Here is a 21776-nt window from a genome sequence, read left to right on the forward strand (position 1 = left end):
GAGGCATCCAGTGCTCTTAACAGTGAAGCTAAACCCAGGATCAGTCAGTCAGGCTTTGCTGTGTGGCTTTCTGGGGGCAGGAATGGACATGGACAGAGGTGGGGAGCTGGGAGAACTCGGTGTATTCTGGCTTTGGTTTGGGTCAGATATCAAAGGAACCTTTTTTGTAATGACCTTGGAAAGATGCTGTTTCCAAGTTCACTGTGAGATCATTCTCAGGTTACTAAAATGCTGTTAAAATCCCTTCTTTGGGTATGTCCTGAGAAATTTGGATCAGGTTCTGGGTCTGCTGTAATAGTGGTGAGGGTGTGATCGGAGGGAAGCAGTGGGGCCTGGATGCTTGCAGGCAGGTGAGTGCTGATGCCCAGGTTCTGGATGAACTGCTGAGAACATACCTGTGACCCTTCATTCCTACTCCAAAACATGCCTTAAAATGTAGGTGATCTCCACACTGCACCTTTGCACATCTGCACTGTTTAAAGTGTTTTTATGTTACTCTTGCCTTCATTTCGATGTGTTGAGTGGTTCTGTGGCTTCTGTGCTTAAAACTTAGCAGAGAATTAAACCCCCACTGTTGACTTGTGGTTAAAGTGCACTTCTATGCTCAAGGTGTGAGCAGCCACATCGCCTGCCCTCGCCTTGCTCTGTGCCCCTGCTTTCTCACACTTCTGCTCTATTACTTCTTTCTCCCACCCCCCTCAATAGAGACATGAACACTTGAAGGGTCTGAACTGTTGCCTTTCAATTAATGAGCATTTTCCCCTTTCTGTGCTTTCTCAAGCATCCAGGGAGATGGAGGGGAGTGTGTTGTAGTCAATATCTTCTAGATTGTGTGTTGATCAATAATTCATTACCGGCCTCGGCAGTACTGAATAACATCATGTTTGTGAAGAACAAGGTAGCAAATGATGGCTCACATGTGTGTGCAGGCTTTGTGCTGGCAGAGGTCTTGGCTTAAACGTGCTTTTGTTCAGAAATGGGAGGAGATGTATCACTGCTCTGGTTCCTCATGTTCTATTTCATGCTTGTTCAGCCTGGAGAAGAGAAGGCTCCTGAACGGGAGACCTTAGAGCAGCTCCAGTGCTAAAGGGGCTCCAAGAAACCTGGAGAGGGGCTTTGGACAAGGGATGGAGGGACAGGACAAGGGGAATGGCTTTAACCTGCCAGAGGGGATGTTGAGATGAGCTCTGAGGCAGAAGCTCTTCCCTGTGAGGGTGCTGAGACGCTGGCACAGGGTGCCCAGAGAAGCTGTGGCTGCCCCATCCCTGGCAGTGTTCAAGGCCAGGTTGGACACAGGGGCTTGGAGCAACCTGCTCTAGTGGAAGGTTCCAGACGAAGGTTGCTACAGCTTAGAGGAGCAGGCCTAGAAATTGTTCATCGATTTATGGAATGGAATAATTCATTCTGGGAACCACCTGGACCAACCCCTATTTCAGAGCAGGGCCAGTTCAGAGTGTCTTCTTCCCCTTATGCTGCAGCTCATTTCTTGAGTAGTGCTTGGGATAAGTGTTCTGGGCTTGAGTGTAGTTGCTTGTTGACAAAGCAAGACTACGTGCTTCTGTTACGACTAACACAAACATTTGGAAGGTAGAATGGTGGATTGAGTAGGAAAACTGCTGCTGGACAATATTGGCTGGCTGTACTGAAAGAAAATATGTTGTTAGCAGTAAAACCCAAAGCTGTTGAACACAGCTTTATAGCATATGAGTCTTTAAGAAAACAAGTGGAGCATCAGGCAGTGAAAACATCAAATGGCAGAGCTGTAAGAGCCAAAGCAGAGCATGAACATCTGTAACAAGACTATGCAATGACAAGTTTCTTTTCAGCTGGGTGAAAGCTTAGAAGCAGCGTAATCTATTACAACATCTTTGCTCTCAGTGTTTTGCCTGTAGATGGCACGTGCTTTTTGTGAATGAGTCCATGAGCTGGTGACTGCAGCCTCCGAGTCTGTCCTTTAACACAAGAACAGGTAAAACTAATACAGTGGAAACCCTCTTTCTTTTTTGGGGACTCAAAGGGATCTTAATGCTTAGACCTCACATACAGATGTCGGTCACCCCCTGCCCTTGTGCAGGACTGGGGCTGCGGTGGTTCTGCAGCTCTTCACGTGGGTCTCTGCACCTCAGCGTTGCACAGAGGGTGGTGCTCTCCCCCTGCCCAGCACTTCTGGCTCTGCTTTGCCTCGTGAGCAAACAGTGTTACCCCCACAGACATCTCCCCAGGTCAGTCGCTCTTTAGCTGTTGTCAGCGGCTGTCGGTGGCTTTGAATCTTTATGGCAAGAGCAAATCCTGAGGATTAAACCCGAAGGAATGCTGACTTCCTTATGGGAACCATGCAGTTTAGCTTTGTCCAGGTGTTCTGTCTTGGAGAAGATGGACATATATATACACACATACAAAATCTTTAATCTGTCATGATTCTTTCTGGTCTTTTATCCCATCACTGTGTTTCCTTCATCCTGTTTTATTGGTTCAGGTGATCGAACTGTTGAAGTGACCTGTTGAAGATGCTGCTCCTTCAGCAGCCTCAGGTTTGCTTAAATTCTTGATGAAGCCACTTTAATTTATTCTCCATATGGCCATACCTTAACCCCTTTTCTGGCAGTCAGATGAACATATAAAAGCTGTAGCATTTATATATTAGTTCCTGTGATACCTGCATCAGTCACAGCATAGTGTGAGCTGGTTGTACTTCCTGAAGGTGCTTTACCACACCAGGCCCCCACTGCATCTTCCAGGGCTGGAAATCCTGTTAGAATTTGAAGAGGACGATCAGGGATTATGGGCTTTGTCCTTTCTTACGGGCCCTTCTGCCACAGAAGCACCTGCCATGCTCAAGGGCAGGCAGGAAACGTCTGCTCACATCACTGCAATACAGTGACCTTCAGCAGCTCAGCTTCTACAAGTGCTTCATCCCCCCAAATCCTTCCTGGGGGCAGGGGTGTTGTGTCAGGTTTATTTCTGAAGGCTTCAGAGCCCTTGCTCACAGCACTGGTTCTGTGAAGGCACTTGCTATTTCTGTAACGAGTGGGTGGGTTTTTTAATAAACCCAAGCCCACAGATGGTTTCACTCTGTTCTTTGACTCCCGTGTCACTGGGTCAGGCACAGACCCACCTTGCAGGAGTAGTTCTCCTTGTAGTTCTCCTCAGCTTTGTTTCCATCCTGCTGGCAAGCTTAGCAAGGGGTTTTCTGAGGAGAATTTTAACTTCACATTTGCTCCGTGCAATAAATAGATTCGGTGTCCATGTAATTTTCACCAGTGTTTTGGGAGGAAACTGTCCCAGTAATATCACTGTAGCCTATGAAGCTTTTGCAGCAGGTGGTAGCTCTGATGGCAGCGAGCAACCCAGAAACTCCAGCAGTGCTACCTGTGTCCTGTCAGCTCGGAGACTGGGGCAGTGTCCTTTGCTTCCCTTACTGCCAAGAGGACAAGAAGTACAGGCAGTTACAGGAAATGTTTCCCGGTGTGGGTGGTCTCTGAGCTCCACTGACTGTGGAAACCTGGTACTGAACATGGCATTCTGTAGGGGAGTATCAAGTGGAGGGATGCCAAAGGTTGTTTTCCATCCCATATTTCTGTCTGTGCTGCAGGCAGCTGGCTCCTCCATCGCTTGCTCTCCTTCAGCTGCGTCCATGGAGTGCCTGCCAAATGGGAGCATTCCCACCCAGAGCTGGAGCCTGTAGGGAATACACAGCCTTGCCTCGCCTCGGGGCTTCATCCCTAAAAAGGGATGCTCAGAAGCGCTGCCTGCTCGAGGGCAGAGGGGTTGGTGGCTGCTTGATGTGTTTCTGAAACAGCAAGAAACCAGATTTCACCTCTTCTAAAGCAAGGTTGTGGAGACCACACGCTCAAAGGAGGTATAAATAAATCAGCATGTGATTAATTGTATTTGGGGTGTACAGCATAGGAGAACAAAAAGGACATAGCCAGGGCTGTAACCCGGCTCCATTAGAATCTGTGCAGAGAAACTTACCCTAATCAAAATCTGAAGCTGTGGCTGCCCCATTCCTGGCAGTGTTCAAGGCCAGGTTGGACACAGGGGCTTGGAGCAACCTGCTCTAGTGGAAGGTGTCCCTGCCCGTGGCAGGGGTTGGAGCTGGATGAGCTTTAAGGTCCCTTCCAACACAAACCAGGCTGGGATTCTATGAAAATGTATTTTAAATACAGTTAAAAGCTTCCTGCAGCAAGAGGATCGTGTTGTTCCTATGCATTAACCAGGAGGAAGTTCTATAATGGTTCTGAAAAGGTCTGAGGACAAATTTGCCAGGTTGCAGATTAAGGAATCCACCCTCTGTTGTGTCAGGGGCACGGCCCTGGTGAACTTTGGGAGCTGCAGGTAGGGCAGGGTTCTGCCTGAAACAACTGAACATTGGCCTCCAAGAGCCTTGGCTTGACCTCTTTTTCAGTTCCACAGTCAGTTCTTGCCTGTATCCAAGCCCAGTCATTAATATTTCACCTGGCATGTGCTGGAGCTGTTCCTGGAATGTCTTCTTTTCAGGCTAAACTGCATATAATGGGGGGAAGTTATTTGCAAGGTCTTGTTTGTGGGTGAAACGCATTTACAAGGATGAAACCTAAAAGAGTATTACCAGGAGTTGAAGCTGACCACAAAGCAAATGCTGGATGACACAAGCAAACAAACCAGCACTTTCTGAGGCCTCCTGGGAACATCGACCTTCCCACAAACACTCCTCAGCCTTGCCCAGTAATTCGTGTTGTTCCTGCTGAGTGTCCTCCTCCGCTGGCACAAATCAAGGTTTTGCTTTTGGTCTCTAGTTCAGCTGCCAAAAGCTTTGGACTTTCTGAAGATACCCACCCACTGGTGAGCTGATGGAGTCCCTTGTGCAGCGAGCGAGCAGTGACTCAGGAGGGTGAGGATGCACAGCCTCTGGTACCAAAAAATGATGATTCACCAACACCTGAAAGCATTTCTCCTTTGGGTAGGGTTTGTTCTAGCTTGCTCTCATGAGACTTTCAAAACAAATTAGACCCTCTGTGAAACTTGGAAGGGAGAAGAGTTTACTCTGAAACTGTCAACGAGAGGGTTGTGGAGAATGGAATTATGGAAGAATGAGGTGTAGTTGTGCAGGCCAGGAAATGCCTAACGTGCTCTTTCAGGCCGTGTACTCCTGATGGATCTCTCTCCTGAGGAGAGCACACTGGCAATGATGTATGAAGAGGAAACACCCGAACCAGCAGTCTGGCTTTGACAAAGCTGATGTTCTCAGAGAAGTAGTTGTCTTTGGTTGTCTTAGAGAGGCTGCAATCGTCCCCAGTTTTGGGGGTCTTGTCTGTTTTCAGCTCTGAGAATTGATGATAAATGTGATGGCCACGCAGGGGAAAGTACAGTCGCAGCTGGTGTTTGGAGGAATCTCCTTTTGCTGGGAAGAATCCTGGATTCTTCCTTTAAAATCATTTGGCACTGCAGGGGAGAAAAGCATCCTGTTGGTGGGAAGGGTGGTGGGCACCATGCCCGGCCATGCTGCTGGGTGGAAGCTGGGCTGGGTGAGGGCTGAGAGCACAGAACAGATGCTGATGACCCAGAAGGGATGACATTCAGAAGCTGTTTCCTAAACGCAACTGGAGTTAAACCCCTCTAGTCCTAGGTCTGCTCCACTGCGCTGCCTCTTGTAAACAGAGCGTGGACATGCTGCTGGGCGAAGGACCAGGGATGCTCCTGCTCACTAGCGACTGGTTTCTGTCGATGAATCCCGTCTGGTTGCTTTTGTCCATGACACACACACACTCTGACAGCTCTGTAGGACTGGCAGCTACGGAAATGGGTCATAACCTATAATTTTGTCACAAATTGTTCCCTCCAGCCCCATCTTTGCCTCACAAACTCCAGGAAATTTGGCGGATGAGGTGACTCCCTGTGCTCCCCAGCCCTCACAGAGTGTTCCGTCTTGGTTACAGACAGTTGCATTTTGCTGTTGAATCCTATTTTAACATAAACTAACGTGTTTTCCTGAATGAATGCCTCTATTGTCCTGCTGCATCAGGAATGCAATCTCGGATTTATGTTGTCCATTCCACGGACACACCAGCGTATTGAACATCCCATTTTTGCCTTGCTGTAAATGTTATTGCCTCTGTGGGGCCAGTTTGAATTATTGAAGCTATTGGCTTGTAGTGCTTCATCATTTGTTACCCTTTTAACTGCCTTACCCTTGTAACATGGGTATTGAAATACGAGGTGTAAAGTTTTCACTCTAGTGCTTGGGTAGCAGCACATGATGAAAAGGATTGTAGAAAATATTCCTGTTCTTTAGTGCATCTTTGGATCTCGGTGCAGCTCGAAGGAGCGATGGTAGTTATGCAATTGTCCTGGCAATAGCAATTAGGGCTTTACAAGTGCTTGTAAATGCTGCTATTTATAGGATGGGCACTTTGTTTAACCAAACGCTAATCTTTCTCTGAGAGGGAGAAATGTCAGAGCAGAGAAGTTCATCCTTGGGATGGGACTGGACTGGAATGTCCAAAGGAACAGCACTTTGTCCTTAATGAAAATAGAGGCCTCAAATAGGCTTGTACCCGGGGAATGGAGGCAGATTGTAACTTTGGAATATTTGGAATATTAGTATGAAAGATCTGTGGAGCTTTGCAGGTCATAGGATATCTCTTGTGACATGTGAAATATGTACTTTTAGTTCTCAACCTGTTACTATTGATTAGTGAGAAGCAGAACAAGCGCTTTGTTCTCCTGAACTTCCCTGTGAATCTGGGAAAAGGGGATTTGAATGTGTTTTATTTCCTGCTCTTACTTTGTGAATCAGTTTGTCCAGGGATATTTTTAGAGCCAGAATAACAGTACTTTTGTTCATCTTTCTCTTTAAGAGACCCCGTATGTCCTCTTGAATATAACTGATGGATTCCACTTTGGGGAATAACAATAACAGGAATCAGGCTTAAGTCCAAGAATAGAAAAAGCCCTTTTTTACTGAATTAGTTACATGATCTACTTGGTGATAAAAGTTTCAGGCAAGGGATTTTTCCTCTCTGTGTTACTTTGGTTGTGCTGTGTAAGTCATGTGTCCCGGCAGCATTCACACACATGGTGAAGTTATTCCCTTCTTCCTGCATGCCCAGTAAGTGATTGGATTAAGCAAGAATTAACGGAGGGATCCTGTCAGCAGCAATCCAAGTGCAGGAGGAAGCAACAGGAGGACAGTTGCTCAGGAGAACTGATGTGACCTGCTGCATACTGATACCAGCACACGGTCAGTGAGGAGAGGAAGGGGTCAGAAAAGGGAAAAAGAAAATAATCCTTTTTATAAAGACAAACGTTTAAGTCACGGGGAAAGCCTTTTGTGGAAGGCAGGAAATAAATCCTGGATTGTTTTGTGTCTGGTCATTGCATTTGTTTTCAGTGCTGCCTGTGGCCTCCTGTCCCCGTGAAAACCTGCGGGAGAGATGAACGTACAGTCCCTGGCAGAGCTGGGGTTTCAGGAGCTCTAGTGCATGTGGTTGCAGAGAGCTCCTCCTGGAGTTGCACACTGACTTCTCTTGTACCGGCAGCAGATTTGCTGGTGAAGTTGTGTCTAAAGAAGGAAAAGCCTTTGTTTAATAGTTTTCTACTGGAGTATTCTTAGTGTAAACAGGGATATTCACTGCTGGAGCCATGCTTTTGGGTTGCTTTCAGTTTTATAATCAGGATTTGGGGGGGGTTTATTATTTGGTTTGTTGGTTTTTTTTATATCATAGGGGTTTTTCTCTGTGGAATTGTTCTGTTTCCCATTCTTACAAAGGCCAGATGGGCTCATCTGCTGTGCGCTCAGGGACAGCTTATGGATTACTTTGCTTTGTGTCATTTAAAACATTCTTATTTATGCACAAGGAAGTTGGTGATAACCACGTGGTTCGTGGTGCAGAAATGGCCCGCAGGCTGCTGCTCCTCTTGTCCTAATAGGCTTAAAGGAATTACCAGGGAGGTAAATACGAGTTCCGTGCGGGTGGTGGGCAGGGCAGGGCAGCGCGCAATGCAAAGGGTGTGTTTGGGGTGAAGCCCTTCCCACAGGATTTCAGCAAAAGCAACACTACCAAATAACAGTCCATTCTGATTTATGAGGAGGAATGTTAATCATTTTGTAAAGATAGATAGATTGTGTAATCAGAAGCCCAGACAGCACCTCAGGACATTAACACTGTAAGACTCTGCTTGAGCCTAGAGTGGTGTTGGCGTGTGCATCCCTGTAACACCCTGTCCTGGTTCAGCTTGGCTGCAGTAGTGGTGAGGAGGAGCAGAGGGACGAGCCAGGCCTGCACATGCTGTTCTTTTCATTAGCAGCAGGAAGAATTTCAAGAGAGATTTTGGTGCCATTGATAATTTCATTTGTGCATCCAGAATGTGCCCTAAAACAGCCAAGGGGAGCAAGATCGGAGCTGAGGAGCATGGAGGAAAACTGCCCAGAAAAGGGGACAGTGTGGCCTGGGGGCCTTGCTGGATGGAGCTGGGACGTGTAGAGGGTGAGCACGGGACTTTGCTAGGTCATGTGGAAGAAAACGGGATCCTGGAAAGCTGTAGTATAATAAAACTAAGGTACAAATATCATCCAAATGGGTAAGTTGTGGTTGAGGAATGTTGGCTGCAGACAGCGGTTGTACACTGTTAGCAGGGATTATGTCCTGCATCGTATACTCGCTGCCTTGCGTTCCGTTGAGGATCAAGTTTTATCCCGTTTAAGAAGCTCTGTGCCCCCTTCTTCCTTTCCAAAGGAAAAGAGCTCCAGGATGAGAGGAGCAAACATGTTCTCAAGCACTGCAAGGCAGATGCTGGGTTTGCAGCTTCATTTTTGCCCTGTGGTACTTCCTGTTGGCATCACGCTTTCTGCAGCAAGACTCACTGTTTTACAGCATAACTCTCCTCACAAAACCGTTGCAACCTTGGAATGTGGGAACATATTAATTGGATTTTAATGGTGTTTCTTAGAATAAGGAGTGGGTGAGGGAGGAAGACTTCATTCAGATCTGTGAGACTGCGGAAGGGACAGATTGATGCTGATAAGCTCATTGGGTTAGTGCCTGTTTTAGAAAGGAGAGGTTATGGGCTCTGTGGGGGCTAGAACAGGGTGTAAGTGGTCAAGACACAGTTCCAAGTGGGTTGGGAGATGAAAGGGAACGGGCAAGGTGAGTCCACAGCCTGCCCCAGAGGAAGGCATGAGTGCAGGGGACGAAAATAAATCCCTGCAATCTATGTGCCAGTGTGGTGTCAGGCTGCGCAAGGGAAGCTGAAGGTGAAATAACCCTTTTCCAGACTGCAGGCTCAGGAAGGCAATGGTCTGTGGTGGGGTTTGTGCTTTCCAGATTAACATTCACATGCAGGGGGCTCCATGTTCCACAGAATCTGCAAATAGGCATTTTGGTAGGGGTTTAAATGCACACCAAACAGATCGGACAAGGGGGGTCCAAGGGCTGCCCAAAGGTAGACAAGAGGATGGCAACACAAAATTGAGCCCTTCAGTGAAAGACTGTGAAGCACAGGATGAATTGCCTCAAAAGCAAGAGAATGAGAGCTTTTAAAGGGGAAAAACTAAGCATCTAACCTTACACAGCCACCAGCATCGCTACAGAGCTTAAATATGCTTTTCATTAGGACAAATTCAGGTTACTTCTTGTTGCTGAAATTGTAATTACTCTGGTTTGCCCTCATCTCTGCACTAAGAATATAATTAAAGGCAAAGCTGCTCTGCCTTTGTGGTGAGAGCCTGGAAAAACTGCTTTGTCATGGCAAAAGTCATATTTGGCTGGAAAAGCAGCTGCTTGAAGGTCAGCTGCTCAGGTGGCACTTCCCTGCTGCAGCCACACAACGGAGGTTTACAATAGAAAGTAAATGGCAGTAATTGAGATGATGGCAATGCAGAGCTCGTGTTTAACCAGTGACTGGCAGCACTTGAACTGCAAACAGTACTTGTGGAAATGTGGCTTTATCTGTGCTCAGACTGGGTCTCTCTGTTTGCACACCAAGTTGGACCTTTCAGTTTGACCTTTTGGGCTGTAGGTGGCAATTTTTGTTGATTCTTTAATAACTGTCTGAAGAATAAGCTTTTTATTTGCTTTATACGGTTAAATGAGGTGGCTTTATGCTTCCACATGGGAGCCAGCTCTTTTCCCTTCAGAGGCTCAGGATTTTTGTCTCGTGGTGTTACCTGTGTGCATCTGGGTCTGTGCCACCCTGGAGTCTGAAGCTCTTTCTTTGTGTGCAGGAGAGGCCTGAGCAGTGCTGCTGCAGTGAGCCCTTCCCTGCTCTTAGTGTCATCTTGGGCACCACGAACCTGTTCTCACTATGAGGCGTGAATCCGCTTGTATGGATCGGTTCCAGCAGAAAATGCAGATTATGGTAAGTGGCAGCAAAGCTTTTGGAGAGCTGGAGAATATGCATTTATTTCCATTGTGTAGCTCTGGGCCTTAGCTAATAGGTAACCCATCACGCTTTCAGACACACCAATCTTGCTGGTTTTGTCAACTGCAAGTACATTCTCAATGCAGCTGAGCAGCTGTTTGTATCTTGAGAAGGAGTTGATGTTTGTATGTCAACATCGAGATGTTTGCTTTGCAAAAGAAATCTGTGTCTTTATTTTTAAGCATCTCAACCCTTGAAACTTACTAATGGGAACTCGGTGCCTTGCAGAGGCTCTTGTAGGTTTTGTGATGTATTCTATGGTGGTTAGGTCTGATCAATGAATAATGGTGTTTGTTGCTGCTCTTCTAGGGGAGGAGCAGGATGTCTGTCCTTGTGATACTCTCTGTAAGCAGCATATCTGAAAGGCACCTTAATCTGAGTTTAGCTACTGCATGAATTTAAATTGGAATGATGTTATTTGATATTCATGCTGGCTCTACATCAATACTTGCATTTTCTTTCTTGTTTTGCAGGTTCTTTTTCCTTGTTGGATTTTTTCAGGTCTGTTGAATGTGTAATTACAACTATGGCAACAAGAGTAGAAATAAATTCTGCTTTGGCGTCTTTGACGACAGTACCTGACTTAAATGAGATCAGAAAGGAGGATAAATCACAGCGTGTGTATGTAAGTGTGCTTTCAGATGCAACTAGCAAGGCAAAGGAGGCTTCAGCATCACTGACTCTGGAAGAGAAGAGCAAGTTTGGGAGTAGTGTGAGATCTGCAACGATGCCATCACTGGGATCGCAACCGAGGCTCTTCCCAAAGCCCTTTTCGAAAGAGAAATCTTCAGATACTTTTGCAAATGTAAAACCACCTGTTCCAGCTTTCAGATCAAGTAGTCTTATTAGAAGGGCCCCTGAAGAAACATCATCTGTTAAGGTACTGAGTGGAAATGTTCCTCCATTAGTAGATCAGAAAGCAATAGACAATGAAAGTAAGGCTGGCAGTGAAGTGGTCACAAACATGACTTTCTACACTGGGCCCAGTGCAAATACCGTCATTCTCTTTGAGGCAGCAGGCACAGAGCAAGCAAAGGTGAACCTGGCCCAGGAGAAAAGGGCTGCTGCTGACCGCAGAGTATTTACTACTATGCAAACGAAAGAGCTGCAGTGCAATGCCAGGCTGGAGAAACCATCTGAGGCATGCAGGAGTCCTGAAGGCTCTCTCCATAGGCACATCTCTCTTTCCTCCAGTCTCAGACCAGCTTCCTGGAACTCCCTCAAAACTGGTGAAAAAAAAGATGCTTCTGAAGTGCATCCGGGGGAGAAAACCAATGATGATGCAAATAACAGCAGCAGAAAAGCTGATGTCTCTATTGATTTGCAGCAAAGGCCAAAGCAAAGACCAGTATCTGCTGTTTTCCTGGAATCGTTACGGGATCAAAAGCATCGCACTGTGGAAGCTGCTGAGGAGACATCTCCTACAGAGAAACCCAGGAAACCCAGGCCTTTGTCCATGGACCTGACAGCTAAGTTTGAACATAAAGATCTTTCTCCTTGCAAGAAGACTTGTTCATCTCACGACAGCAAGGAGAGTGCATCGAGAACATCTTTCACTGACGTGGGCTGTCACGATCAGGCTGAAATGGGGCCAAAACCTGAGGAACCTGAATTCAATAAAGGCAGTTCTTCTAAACCAGCTCTGAAGTGCAGTAGTCAGGAGATTGGTATCCTAAATAACGGAAAATACATCTGGGAGACAAAGCTTAAACCTAAAAGTGAACAAATTGAAACGAAACCAGAACTAACGACTGACTCGCAGGGTTCTGAAAGAAGCCATGAAATCACGTGTGAAAACAGAACTGTTAAGGGGGGGAAGAGAGCAGTTCAGAAGGACACGTGTATGATCCCAGGCTCTGAAAGCCCTGCAGCTTCCTCAGAAACAGAGAACACTATCGTAAGAGGTAGTGTTAAAAAACACATCAGTTTGTTTACTCCTGAAAATCCCAGTACCTCAACGGATCCAGAAGTGCTCCCATCAGCTGCTGAGAAGGAAAGCAGAAGTGTGACCATCCAGCAGAGAATCAAAGAGCTGACAACAGAAAATGCTGAGGCCAAGGCAGGAAACCTGCGCAGGTCACTGCAGTCACGACCACGTTCTGCAGACTTCACCAAGATGTGAGTTCAGAGAAATTCTGTTTAATCCTCTTAACTCCACCTCATTCAGTAAAACTTGTTCCCTCCGTGCAGTAAAACTTATCTTCTTGGTTCCACTAAATGTAATTTTTCTTTATACTGTTATTCTTGAGCCTCTTTCCTACCTTTTCCTACCCAAAAAGTAGGAAATTTAGTGAAATAGAGCCTGACAAGAGCTGCAAACAACAGCAAAAATAATGCTGTCAGTCTGGTGGCTGTGACAGCACATCTGTCATTAAAATCTCATGCATTCTGAGGTCTTGAGGTGAGCACTGCAGCCTTGCAAGCTTCTATATTTGTTAGAAGGCAGAAGGATGGTTCCCATGTCTCTGACAGCAGTACAGAGTATCGGGTTTTCAGCCAGACAGGAATCTTATTTTGCTGTCATATTAAAGCCTGAAGATCGATGAGGTCTATTCTGCCTGAGCTGTGGCCCTGAGCAGTGCTATTAGGGTAATATGAGATCTGCTATTTTTATACACCCAACCAAAGGAGCAAAAATCCTGTCCAGTACAAAGAAATTTAGTCCAAGATAAATGTATTCTCTCAGTGCCAAGTTGGGTAACTGTGGCCAGCAGTTGAGGGAGGGGATTCTCCTGCTCTCTTCTGCTCTGGTGAGACCCCCCCCTGCAGCCCTGCATCCGTGTTCATGGTTGTCTGTCATGCAAGAGGGAGGAGGGCAGAAGAGTGATGGGTTTAGGTAGTGTAAGGGAAATGTGCTTCGCATAACGAGTGCTGCGGGTGTTTTTCAGCAGGACCTGCTTTGTGAACCATGGTCTTTTAGCATTGTGATCAAAATAAGATTTACCTGAAGCATAAGAGCCTGAGTATCTCTTCCACTGTGCCTCATTATCTCTAAATCTTACACTATACAGTCAGCTGCATAATCAACCATTTTTTGGGAAACAACCATCCTTTGGTTTAGATGCAATGAAACCACCAAATACAGTTGCTGACTATGAAATGGTGATGTTTCTCCTTTAAGAAGTATGTTTTATTGGCCAATTTCTACCAGCCTGCTTTGGTGGGAGTGTATTTGCCAACTAACTCGCTGGAGTAAAGGACGTAACAGAAATCCCTTGGTTTAGGTTTTCAAGTCTGACTTCAAGCAGTGAAGCAAAGCCTGAGAAACCCACTGAAATGAGAAATGACTCTATAGGGGAAACACCAGAAACCCCAAAGGTAAGAACGTGGCATCAAGCTGGTGTGGTCTGCAGCTGGGTGTGCATTGGTTTGGAAGGCAGAGAGCACTGTCCTGTGTGTCTTTATCAATCAGTGACTTGAGAATGGGTATTGAAAGTATTAAGAATGACATAATCCTAATAGGTTTACTTGTGTGAGTCTATCTTTAGGACATGCTGATCAAGTATGGGGGTCTTCAGTGCTGAGCGAGGTTATGAACCTGCTCAAGTTTTGGGCTCTTTTGGCATGTGTTGTCTTCTCTGGAGTCCAAAGTGGGTATAAATTCACCACAGATTAATATGTCTTGTGGAATCTGCACTCAGGAGCTCAGTCCTGCATATCATGTATCAACACTTCTGTCCTTTTTTGCATTAAAAGGAAAAATCAAGCTGTGAGACAACTCTGTTATAATCAGGAGCTACACAATTGCTTAGTTACCTTGGTCTGATTGGAGTTTGTGTTCAGAGAACATGGATGTGTTTAACCTGTACAGACCATGTTGCACAGAGTAGGTGCAAGTAAGTTTTAAAATAAGCTTTATTACACATCTTTTCAATAAACTCTCCTAACTGTTGGATCTTCCTGTTCCAGAGCAAGGAGATCAAGCTTGGACACAGCACTGATTGCACTGAGGCACATGCTGCTGGGAGCCCCTGGAAGCCCCGGCAGGTTTTGAAGATAACACATAAAGCTGCTGAGCTGGAGAGGAGTAGGAGCTTCCTTGGAGACAGCCAGCGTTTTCTCCAGCAAAGTGACAGCTCTGTCTCCTTCACAAGCAGCTTGGAAAGAAAACTAAACCCAAGCTCACCTCTGGAAAAGACCTACATTAAAACTGTCCGAGCCACCATGTTTGACCATCACGTCCAGAGGCATAACATTGCTGCTGATCACCCTGGAGCTGATTCTGCTCTGAAAGTGAATGATGAGCCTGAGACAAAGCACGATGTGGTGACTTCAGGGCCCAGCAGGCGATCGTGGATGGGAGAAGTGGAGGAAACCACAGGTATAAAGAAGGAGTTTCAGAAGCAGCCTGATCTATCAAAACATCCAGCAGATGGAGAGAAAAGTGCAAAACCAGCTGGGTCAAGCGAAGACAAGAAAATGACTTCAGGAATTCTCTTGGAAAAGTCTTTGGTTGAGAAAAGTGAAAAGCCCACTCCTAAACATGCAGAGGGCTCTGTGGTTTACCAGAGAATAGAGCCAAGGTATGAAATCTTCCAGACCTGTGGTGAAAGAGCTCTTAGTGAAGCCATTACAATGGTTCCAGAGAAAAAGGCCATGACTCTCAGAACTAGAAAATCGTCTGTGAAGGAGAATAAAACCGATGAGGATGTTTCACACACTGGGCAGTTGGTTAGGACGTGTAGTAAAACTCTCTACTTGAAAGAAGATAGTATTATTTCAGAAGCTAGAGACACAAAGGTGTTTACAAGCAAGGCTGCTTTGAGAGAACCCACTGAGTGCACTTTACTTGAACAGAAAAAAGATTCTGAGAAAACTAGTCCAATATTAATAGCTGAGAAAATCCCCTATTCTACAAACAAAAGTAAGTGTTTGGGAATGAATGAAGAAGCAAACAAGCTGCATTCTGAAATTCAAAATGAAAAGAGTGAAGCCTCTTCCTTGGATAGAACCGAGAGGTCTAATGTGATGAAATCCTCTTCTGAGAAGAGGAGTTTTAGACCAGGAGGGACAGACAGCTATGAATTCAGAACCAACTTGGACTGGGAAGTTACTTCAAGTGTCAATAAACATGGGGCCCAGTCCTCAGTGCTTTCAGGTGGACAATTTAGTACATCATCCAGTAGCCCCCAGCCTGATCGAACAGCACTAACAGTTAATAAAGAGGAGCCTAGGGCCTTTGGTTTAAGGAAGAGTCTAGACTTCACTCGCAAAGAACAAGGCTTGAGCTTAGATGGTCCAGCTCGTGAAGGCAGGGTCACAGATCCAGAAGAGAAAGTCAGAAGAACCAGAAGCAGTGTTTCTGACTTGAAGATTTCTGAGAGGTGGAGGAGGAGAACCTTGCCTCAGGATTCCGTCAAGACAGAAGAAGTCATCTGGCTCACCCCTGAGAATATCAAAAGGCTGAGTAGGACAGATTCACTGCAGTTGGATGAAGGCTTAGTTAAAAAGAGAAGCAAGAAAAGCAAAGAAGGGGTGGAAGGGGACGAGGCAAACCAAACTGCTCTTGGCAGGCCTGCTGATGACCTGAAAAACCAGAGTTCTGCCTTTGAGCCAAAGGCAACTTATTTTGCAGTCACTTATCAGCTCCCTGATAACAAAAAAGAGAAAAGCCTCATTTGTGCTCCTAGTGCAAGTGAAACCAGAACAAGTTCTAGCTCAAGTGAGGGAGCCACAGTTAATCTGGATCCTGTTTTCTCTGGAAGGCCCAAACTTTCCTTGCAGCAGCCAAATACAAACGTGAGGAGTACAAACTGCAGAGAAGCCTCACGGGAAGTGCACGTTAACAGGGACTGGGGCAAAGATGACCACAAAAATGGTGTTTCTTCCAAGAACTTTGCGTTTGGTAATTTTCCTGTATCTACAAAAGATCACCAACAGTATCATGAAAAAGGGCTGGATCGTTCTAAAGAGAAGATTATAGATGTTGATGCTTTCCTGTTGAAAAAGGAGCTAGAAAGTTCAGTTCAAACTGATCTCAAAGGTAGCAGAAGAAAAGCCTCCTCTTACCATGGGCCCAGATCCCCGCCGTGTTTTGCACAGATACCTAAAGACAGTGAACCAGCCCCCCTGAAACGGAGTGAAAATCACTCTGATTTACCTGGGAGGAAGGCTGAGGATGGTTACAGGTCCCAGATCCTCGATATCGACGCGCTTATGGCGGAATACAAAGATGACTCGGTGAAGGCCAGTAATGTTCAAGACAAGCTCTCTGAAGAGCAAAGTTCACTGAGCAGGGAGAAATCAAAGAACAAGAGAAATGTGTCTGATAGGGTGACTTCTTCCTATAGCTGGCAAGAGTGGAAGGGGTCAGATCACTATTCTGTTGTTAACAAACAAGGTGAGTGTGCAGAAGAGTACAACAGGCCAGAGAAATTAATTCTAAATGAAAAGAGCAAAGAGAAACGGGAGTCACGTAGCCCTGAATTTGATAAACCAAAGTCCAAAGACAGAAAGTTCCTTCCTCCTTACTGGGGAAACCCGAGCAGCTTTTGTCCAGAGCAGTTTGTGAATTCCTCTGCGGAGTTCACAAGGAAGAAAACTTTCATTGTTGATGAGGATGAAGAAGTGAACTTCAGTTCCAGGAGCCAGAGTTCAAAACTGATGATTGATAAGGTACAGCCTGTCAGCGCGGTTGCTACAGACCAAAGGGTGGAAGTGAATTTTGCTTCCAAGTTGTCCATAAAGGCGGATGATGGCCTCTTACAGAAGAAGTTGGTCACAAAAGAACAGTCACTGGAGGCATCTCCAGAAGGTGACTGGAGCAAAAACGTAGCAAGGATCTCTATAGTGAGGAGCAAAGACAGTGCAAATAAGACTGTGTGCGAGAACGACTCTTGCAATGTGAAAAGCAAAGCTGATTGGAAGAGCTATACCTCTGGCTTGGGAAGTGCACCCCCAGATCTGAGACGATCCTATTCGGAAAAGAGCCGCCAAGGAAAAGACACCCTGCTGCTTCTGCAGGAAGTGAGGGCAAGAAAGGATCTGCACCCATCCAGGCAGAGCTTCCCACTGGAAGGAGCTGACAGCGGATGGAAACACAAGGTGGCAGCTCGCTCAGAGTCGTTCTTCTATGAGGATAAAAAGGTATTGCACGGGGTATCCAGGTGGTCCTGGAACTAACAGTGAAAGTGAGGAGAAGCTTTGATTAGGTGTCTACGCAGCTTTCCAGCATCAGCTGTGACTTGGCAGCAAGTGAGCAGGGACATCCAGTAAAGTTCCTGTCCTCCGGGTTGTGTTTTCTTGAGGAATTTGTATTGTGCTTCATGGCTAGATTCTTCTTTCAAGTGTATAAATATTTATTGATGTTTCCGTGGAGAGCCTGAAAAAGCTTTTAAATGTGGGTGTGTTGTTATTAATGCTAGGATGCTAAATTGTTAACTCTGCAGTTCTATAAGTATTTGAAAAGAAGTAGTTTGGGTTTATTTTGCAAGTTGTCAGCAGTGAGCTTGGAGTTCTTCTTGGGTTGTTTTTTTATTTCATCTTTTTTTCTGAAGGAATCAAATTCATAGAACCACAGAATCCCAGAAAATGGTTTGGGTTGGAGGGACCTTACAGCTCCTCCAGCTCCAACCCCTGCCACGGGCAGGGACACCTTCCACTAGAGCAGGTTGCTCCCAGCCCCTGTGTCCAACCTGGCCTTGAACACTGCCGGGGATGGGGCAGCCACAGCTTCTCTGGGCACCCTGTGCCAGCGCCTCAGCACCCTCACAGGGAAGAGCTTCTGCCTCAGAGCTCATCTAATCTATTCTGTATTTTTACTGGGTGAATAGTCCTCATGTGTAGGTGAAACTTCCCTGCTGATACTGGCTGGTGACACGTTACTGCAGAGCCAGGTGGACACTGATGCCTGCAATGTTTTTCCATTTTTATGTTCAGCTTTGAGCTTCCTCTGTTCTTCTTTTCATTCCACAGGCTTCGAGGAGAGAGTGGAGCAAGCAGAGTTCAGATGGAGCAGACTTCTCCCTGGTTTCCACCCAGAGAAGCCACCACAGCTTTTACAAGGAGAGAAGGGCGGACGACGGGACGGTACGTGGCTGTGGAGAGGTTCTGGGGTGGGGGCTCTCAGCTTAGACCCTGAAACTGAACTATTGCACAAGCAGAACCATTTCAGAGCCTGGAAAATGACAGCTTGAATTTTGTTCTGTTAGCAACACCCAGAGAACTGTTTATGTGGAGGCTCACAGCTGACATTTTGGGTTGTCTGATTTGTTTTTTGCGATAAACTCCCACTTAGAGTTGTTGTAAGAATATCACTTAGGTAATATTCTCCGAAGTTGCAGAAGGATGTCCTGACTTCAGCCCACGGTGGAATTTTCTGTTGGGAAGTGGCATCCTGTGTCCAGGTGTTGGTCTGAAATACAAAACAAAAACCTGGATCTTCCAGAAGTTACATAAATGAAATGCCAGAATTTTCTGTGAAAAATGCAAGGTTTGAGGCCCCATCAACAGGCCAGAACTCAGTAGTTTTAAGAGAGACATTGTTGCTGCCACTGAAATCCTTCCTTACTGGAAGAACTTGTTTGGAACCACTGCAGGTGCTGTGGCTTTTTGTTGGTTTTGTTTTTAACCTTGTGCATGGAAACAGTTTTGATACACTGGAATAACACTGTAATCACTTCAGAGTACACTGTTATAACCCCCCACACGCATCTTCACTGTCTTTGGAAATCTGGGTGTCCCACATCTTTTCAGAGCTCCTCCAGATGTGTGACAGGGGGTGACTGAAGGGTGGTTCCATTCTGACTGTCCCAAGGTCATCTGTCCTCTTGGTCTGCTGCACACTCGTGTGGTGACTGAGAGTATTGCTTCTTGCAGAGATGCTGCTTTTGTAGTTACTCACGCTGCTATTTACAGCTCTTCAATAGAGAATAGACAAAGAGATAACAAAGGAAAGGAACCGAATTCTTTTTTCTAGTGAAGAAAAAGGAAACCTGTAAGGATTTTGTAACAAGTTTCCTAATAGGAGTTTTGGAAACAGGCTCATAGTGTTGCATTTGTAGCCTCAAAACTTCATGAATGGTATCCAAGGCTCCTATCCCCTTGTCCTTCCCATTCTCAGCGTGGCCTTCAGCTTGAATCTTCATCTTGGGGGGAGCTGGGGTTATTTACAGAGTTAGCAGTTATCATTTAGTCCCTAAAAGTTGTTATATGCCATCAGCTTATGGTGCAGATATGTAAGATGATGCTGACAAGGCAGAATATGGGGGAGAAAAGTGCTGTCAGAAGTAGTGCTGGGGTGGTTGGACTCTTAGGTACTGTGCTCACATTAACATGACTGTTATTCTCCAACCTGGTCGTGAAGTGTGAGGTGACTCAGGATGGACCCTTGACTTTGTCCACTGTAGCCTGAGACAGGAAAGGAAGGCTGAGAGCCCCACCAAATAAGAACACTCTGTCCAGCATCCACTGGAATTGCTTTGAAGAGCTGGATCGTGGTGTATTTGTTCTGCAGAGCGTGGTAGCAACAAGGGCAGCCAGGTCTCTGTGTGTGTAAAGAGAGGTGGTGGGAAGCTCACCATACGTTTCTGTTTGCCAAAGCCCCCCGCAGATGTCGCAGAAAAGGATGTAAAACTGAACTGTTTCTTCTGGCACCAAGGTTGAAACCTCTTGTTTTCGTTTGGAGAAGCTCTTGGTGTGCAGTTTGCTGTGTGGTCGCTGTTCTCTTTGGAACGTTTCAATACTTCCCTCTGGTGGAGAGACCTGCTGTGGTTGTGTGGAGGCTGAGCTCCCTCTAACGCACTGTAACTGCACCGCACGGTGGTAAACCACCTGGATTTCAAAGATGGTTTCAAGGATTCCATCACAGCTGACACATGTCTTTAATTCTCTGACGTTGGGTCACAAACCTCAGCTCCTGATGAAGTCATCAAGACCGATAGGAGTCTTATGAATTAGTGAGGAATGTGCAGCTCACCCCCCAAGTAAAGTAACTGCACTTGTATTGGGCTGAAGGTTGTGCCTTCATCTGCAAACAGCAGCTTTAATGCAGCTGTGGGTTAGAACCAAAATTGCTGCTTTGTGTAGTTGAAACAGAGCTCTCTGGTACTAGAACTGGTGTAGGCATGAATTATTGTGAAGCCTCTGGTTATACATTTTATCTGTTTATTTTATCATAGAATCCCAGAGTGGTTTGGGTTGGAAGGGACCTTAAAGCTCCTCCAGCTCCAACCCCTGCCCCGGGCAGGGACACCTTCCACTAGAGCAGGTTGCTCCAAGCCCCTGTGTCCAACCTGGCCTTGAACACTGCCAGGGATGGGGCAGCCACAGCTTCTCTGGGCACCCTGTGCCAGCGCCTCAGCACCCTCCCAGGGAAGAGCTTCTGCCTCAGAGCTCATCTCAATCTCCCCTCTGGCAGGTTAAAGCCATTCCCCTTGTCCTGTTGTCCTTTGGTGAGGAAAATCTGGTATCCATATAAAGATGTGGCGTGTGGGTGGAGAAGGGTTTGTTTAAGAAAATCATGAGCTGACTCTTAGAAATATTTTGGAAGGGAACTGCAAGGGAGAGAAGATAAATATTTTATAAACATGAGCAGATGAATTTGTAGCTGGGCTTGTCACAGTTCAGCAATTCCCAGTTCTGCCCATGACAGGTCTCTCCTGCCCACTGCTCCTGCACGCCTTCTCATCTCTGCCTTGTGTAAAGCCTCCAGTACTGCAGCTTCACCCTTCCCAGTGCAGACACGTGCACTGAAAACCATGCGTGGAAAACTGGGAGACACTGAAAAGAACTTGTCAGCTCTGCAAGATCTTGCAGGTGGCGATCAGAGAAGTGAGGGGTGTTTTTGTTAGCCATCCAGACCCAGAGCCCCAAGCAGAGGAGGCTGTGGTGTCCTGGAAGGTGTTTGTGTCCCCTCCATGCTGTTCCTCACAAGGAAAGGTGAGAACTGGAGACGGAACAGCCATCAGGGTCCTCCCTGGACTGGCTCTGGTCACTTGTCTTGCCTTTTCCCATCCAAACCCAGACACAGGTCAGAGAAGCAGGAACAGGTAGATGTGTTGCAACTCTCATTTTGCCCTTCACAAAGTACCTACAAAAACCGCTCTTCAGTCATTCGGTTCTGCTTCCTATTGCTAAGACCAGCCCGGAGGAGGTGGCGGGTGTTGGTTAAGGACTGGGTTTGCCCAGGCTTGCTTCCTTTTTTGGTAGTATTCACTTGCTGGGAGCATTCCAGTGGCGTATAAAAAGTCACTTTGTTGTGTCTGTTTCTTCTGGTTCACAAAAGACGTTTTTATATTTAAAGCAGGAGCTCTTTTCACATGTGGTTTTTGCTTCTCCTTCTACATTAACTGAAAATAAGGTCAGCTGGCAACCCCGGCCACTGACAGCATTTCATAACCCAGCCTGCCAGCAGAGAGGGGGGAGAAGCTTCTCTT

General features: G+C 46.3%; 1 protein-coding gene across 1 annotated transcript in view; it reads left to right on the forward strand.

The window, feature by feature from the left end:
- The first annotated feature begins 10927 nt into the window (after window positions 1-10927).
- The window catches only part of KIAA1671 (KIAA1671 ortholog), a 43587-nt gene continuing 32738 nt past the window's right edge, over window positions 10928-21776 (forward strand). The window contains exons 1-4 of the mRNA XM_010009966.1: window positions 10928-12519; window positions 13626-13719; window positions 14311-17487; window positions 18316-18429. Of these exons, the coding sequence (XP_010008268.1) occupies window positions 10928-12519; window positions 13626-13719; window positions 14311-17487; window positions 18316-18429 (4977 nt within the window). The remainder of the gene's footprint in view (window positions 12520-13625; window positions 13720-14310; window positions 17488-18315; window positions 18430-21776) is intronic.

This window comes from Nestor notabilis, unplaced genomic scaffold (genome assembly GCF_000696875.1).
Source record: "Nestor notabilis isolate BGI_N333 unplaced genomic scaffold, ASM69687v1 scaffold12772, whole genome shotgun sequence".
NCBI lineage: Eukaryota > Metazoa > Chordata > Aves > Psittaciformes > Psittacidae > Nestor > Nestor notabilis.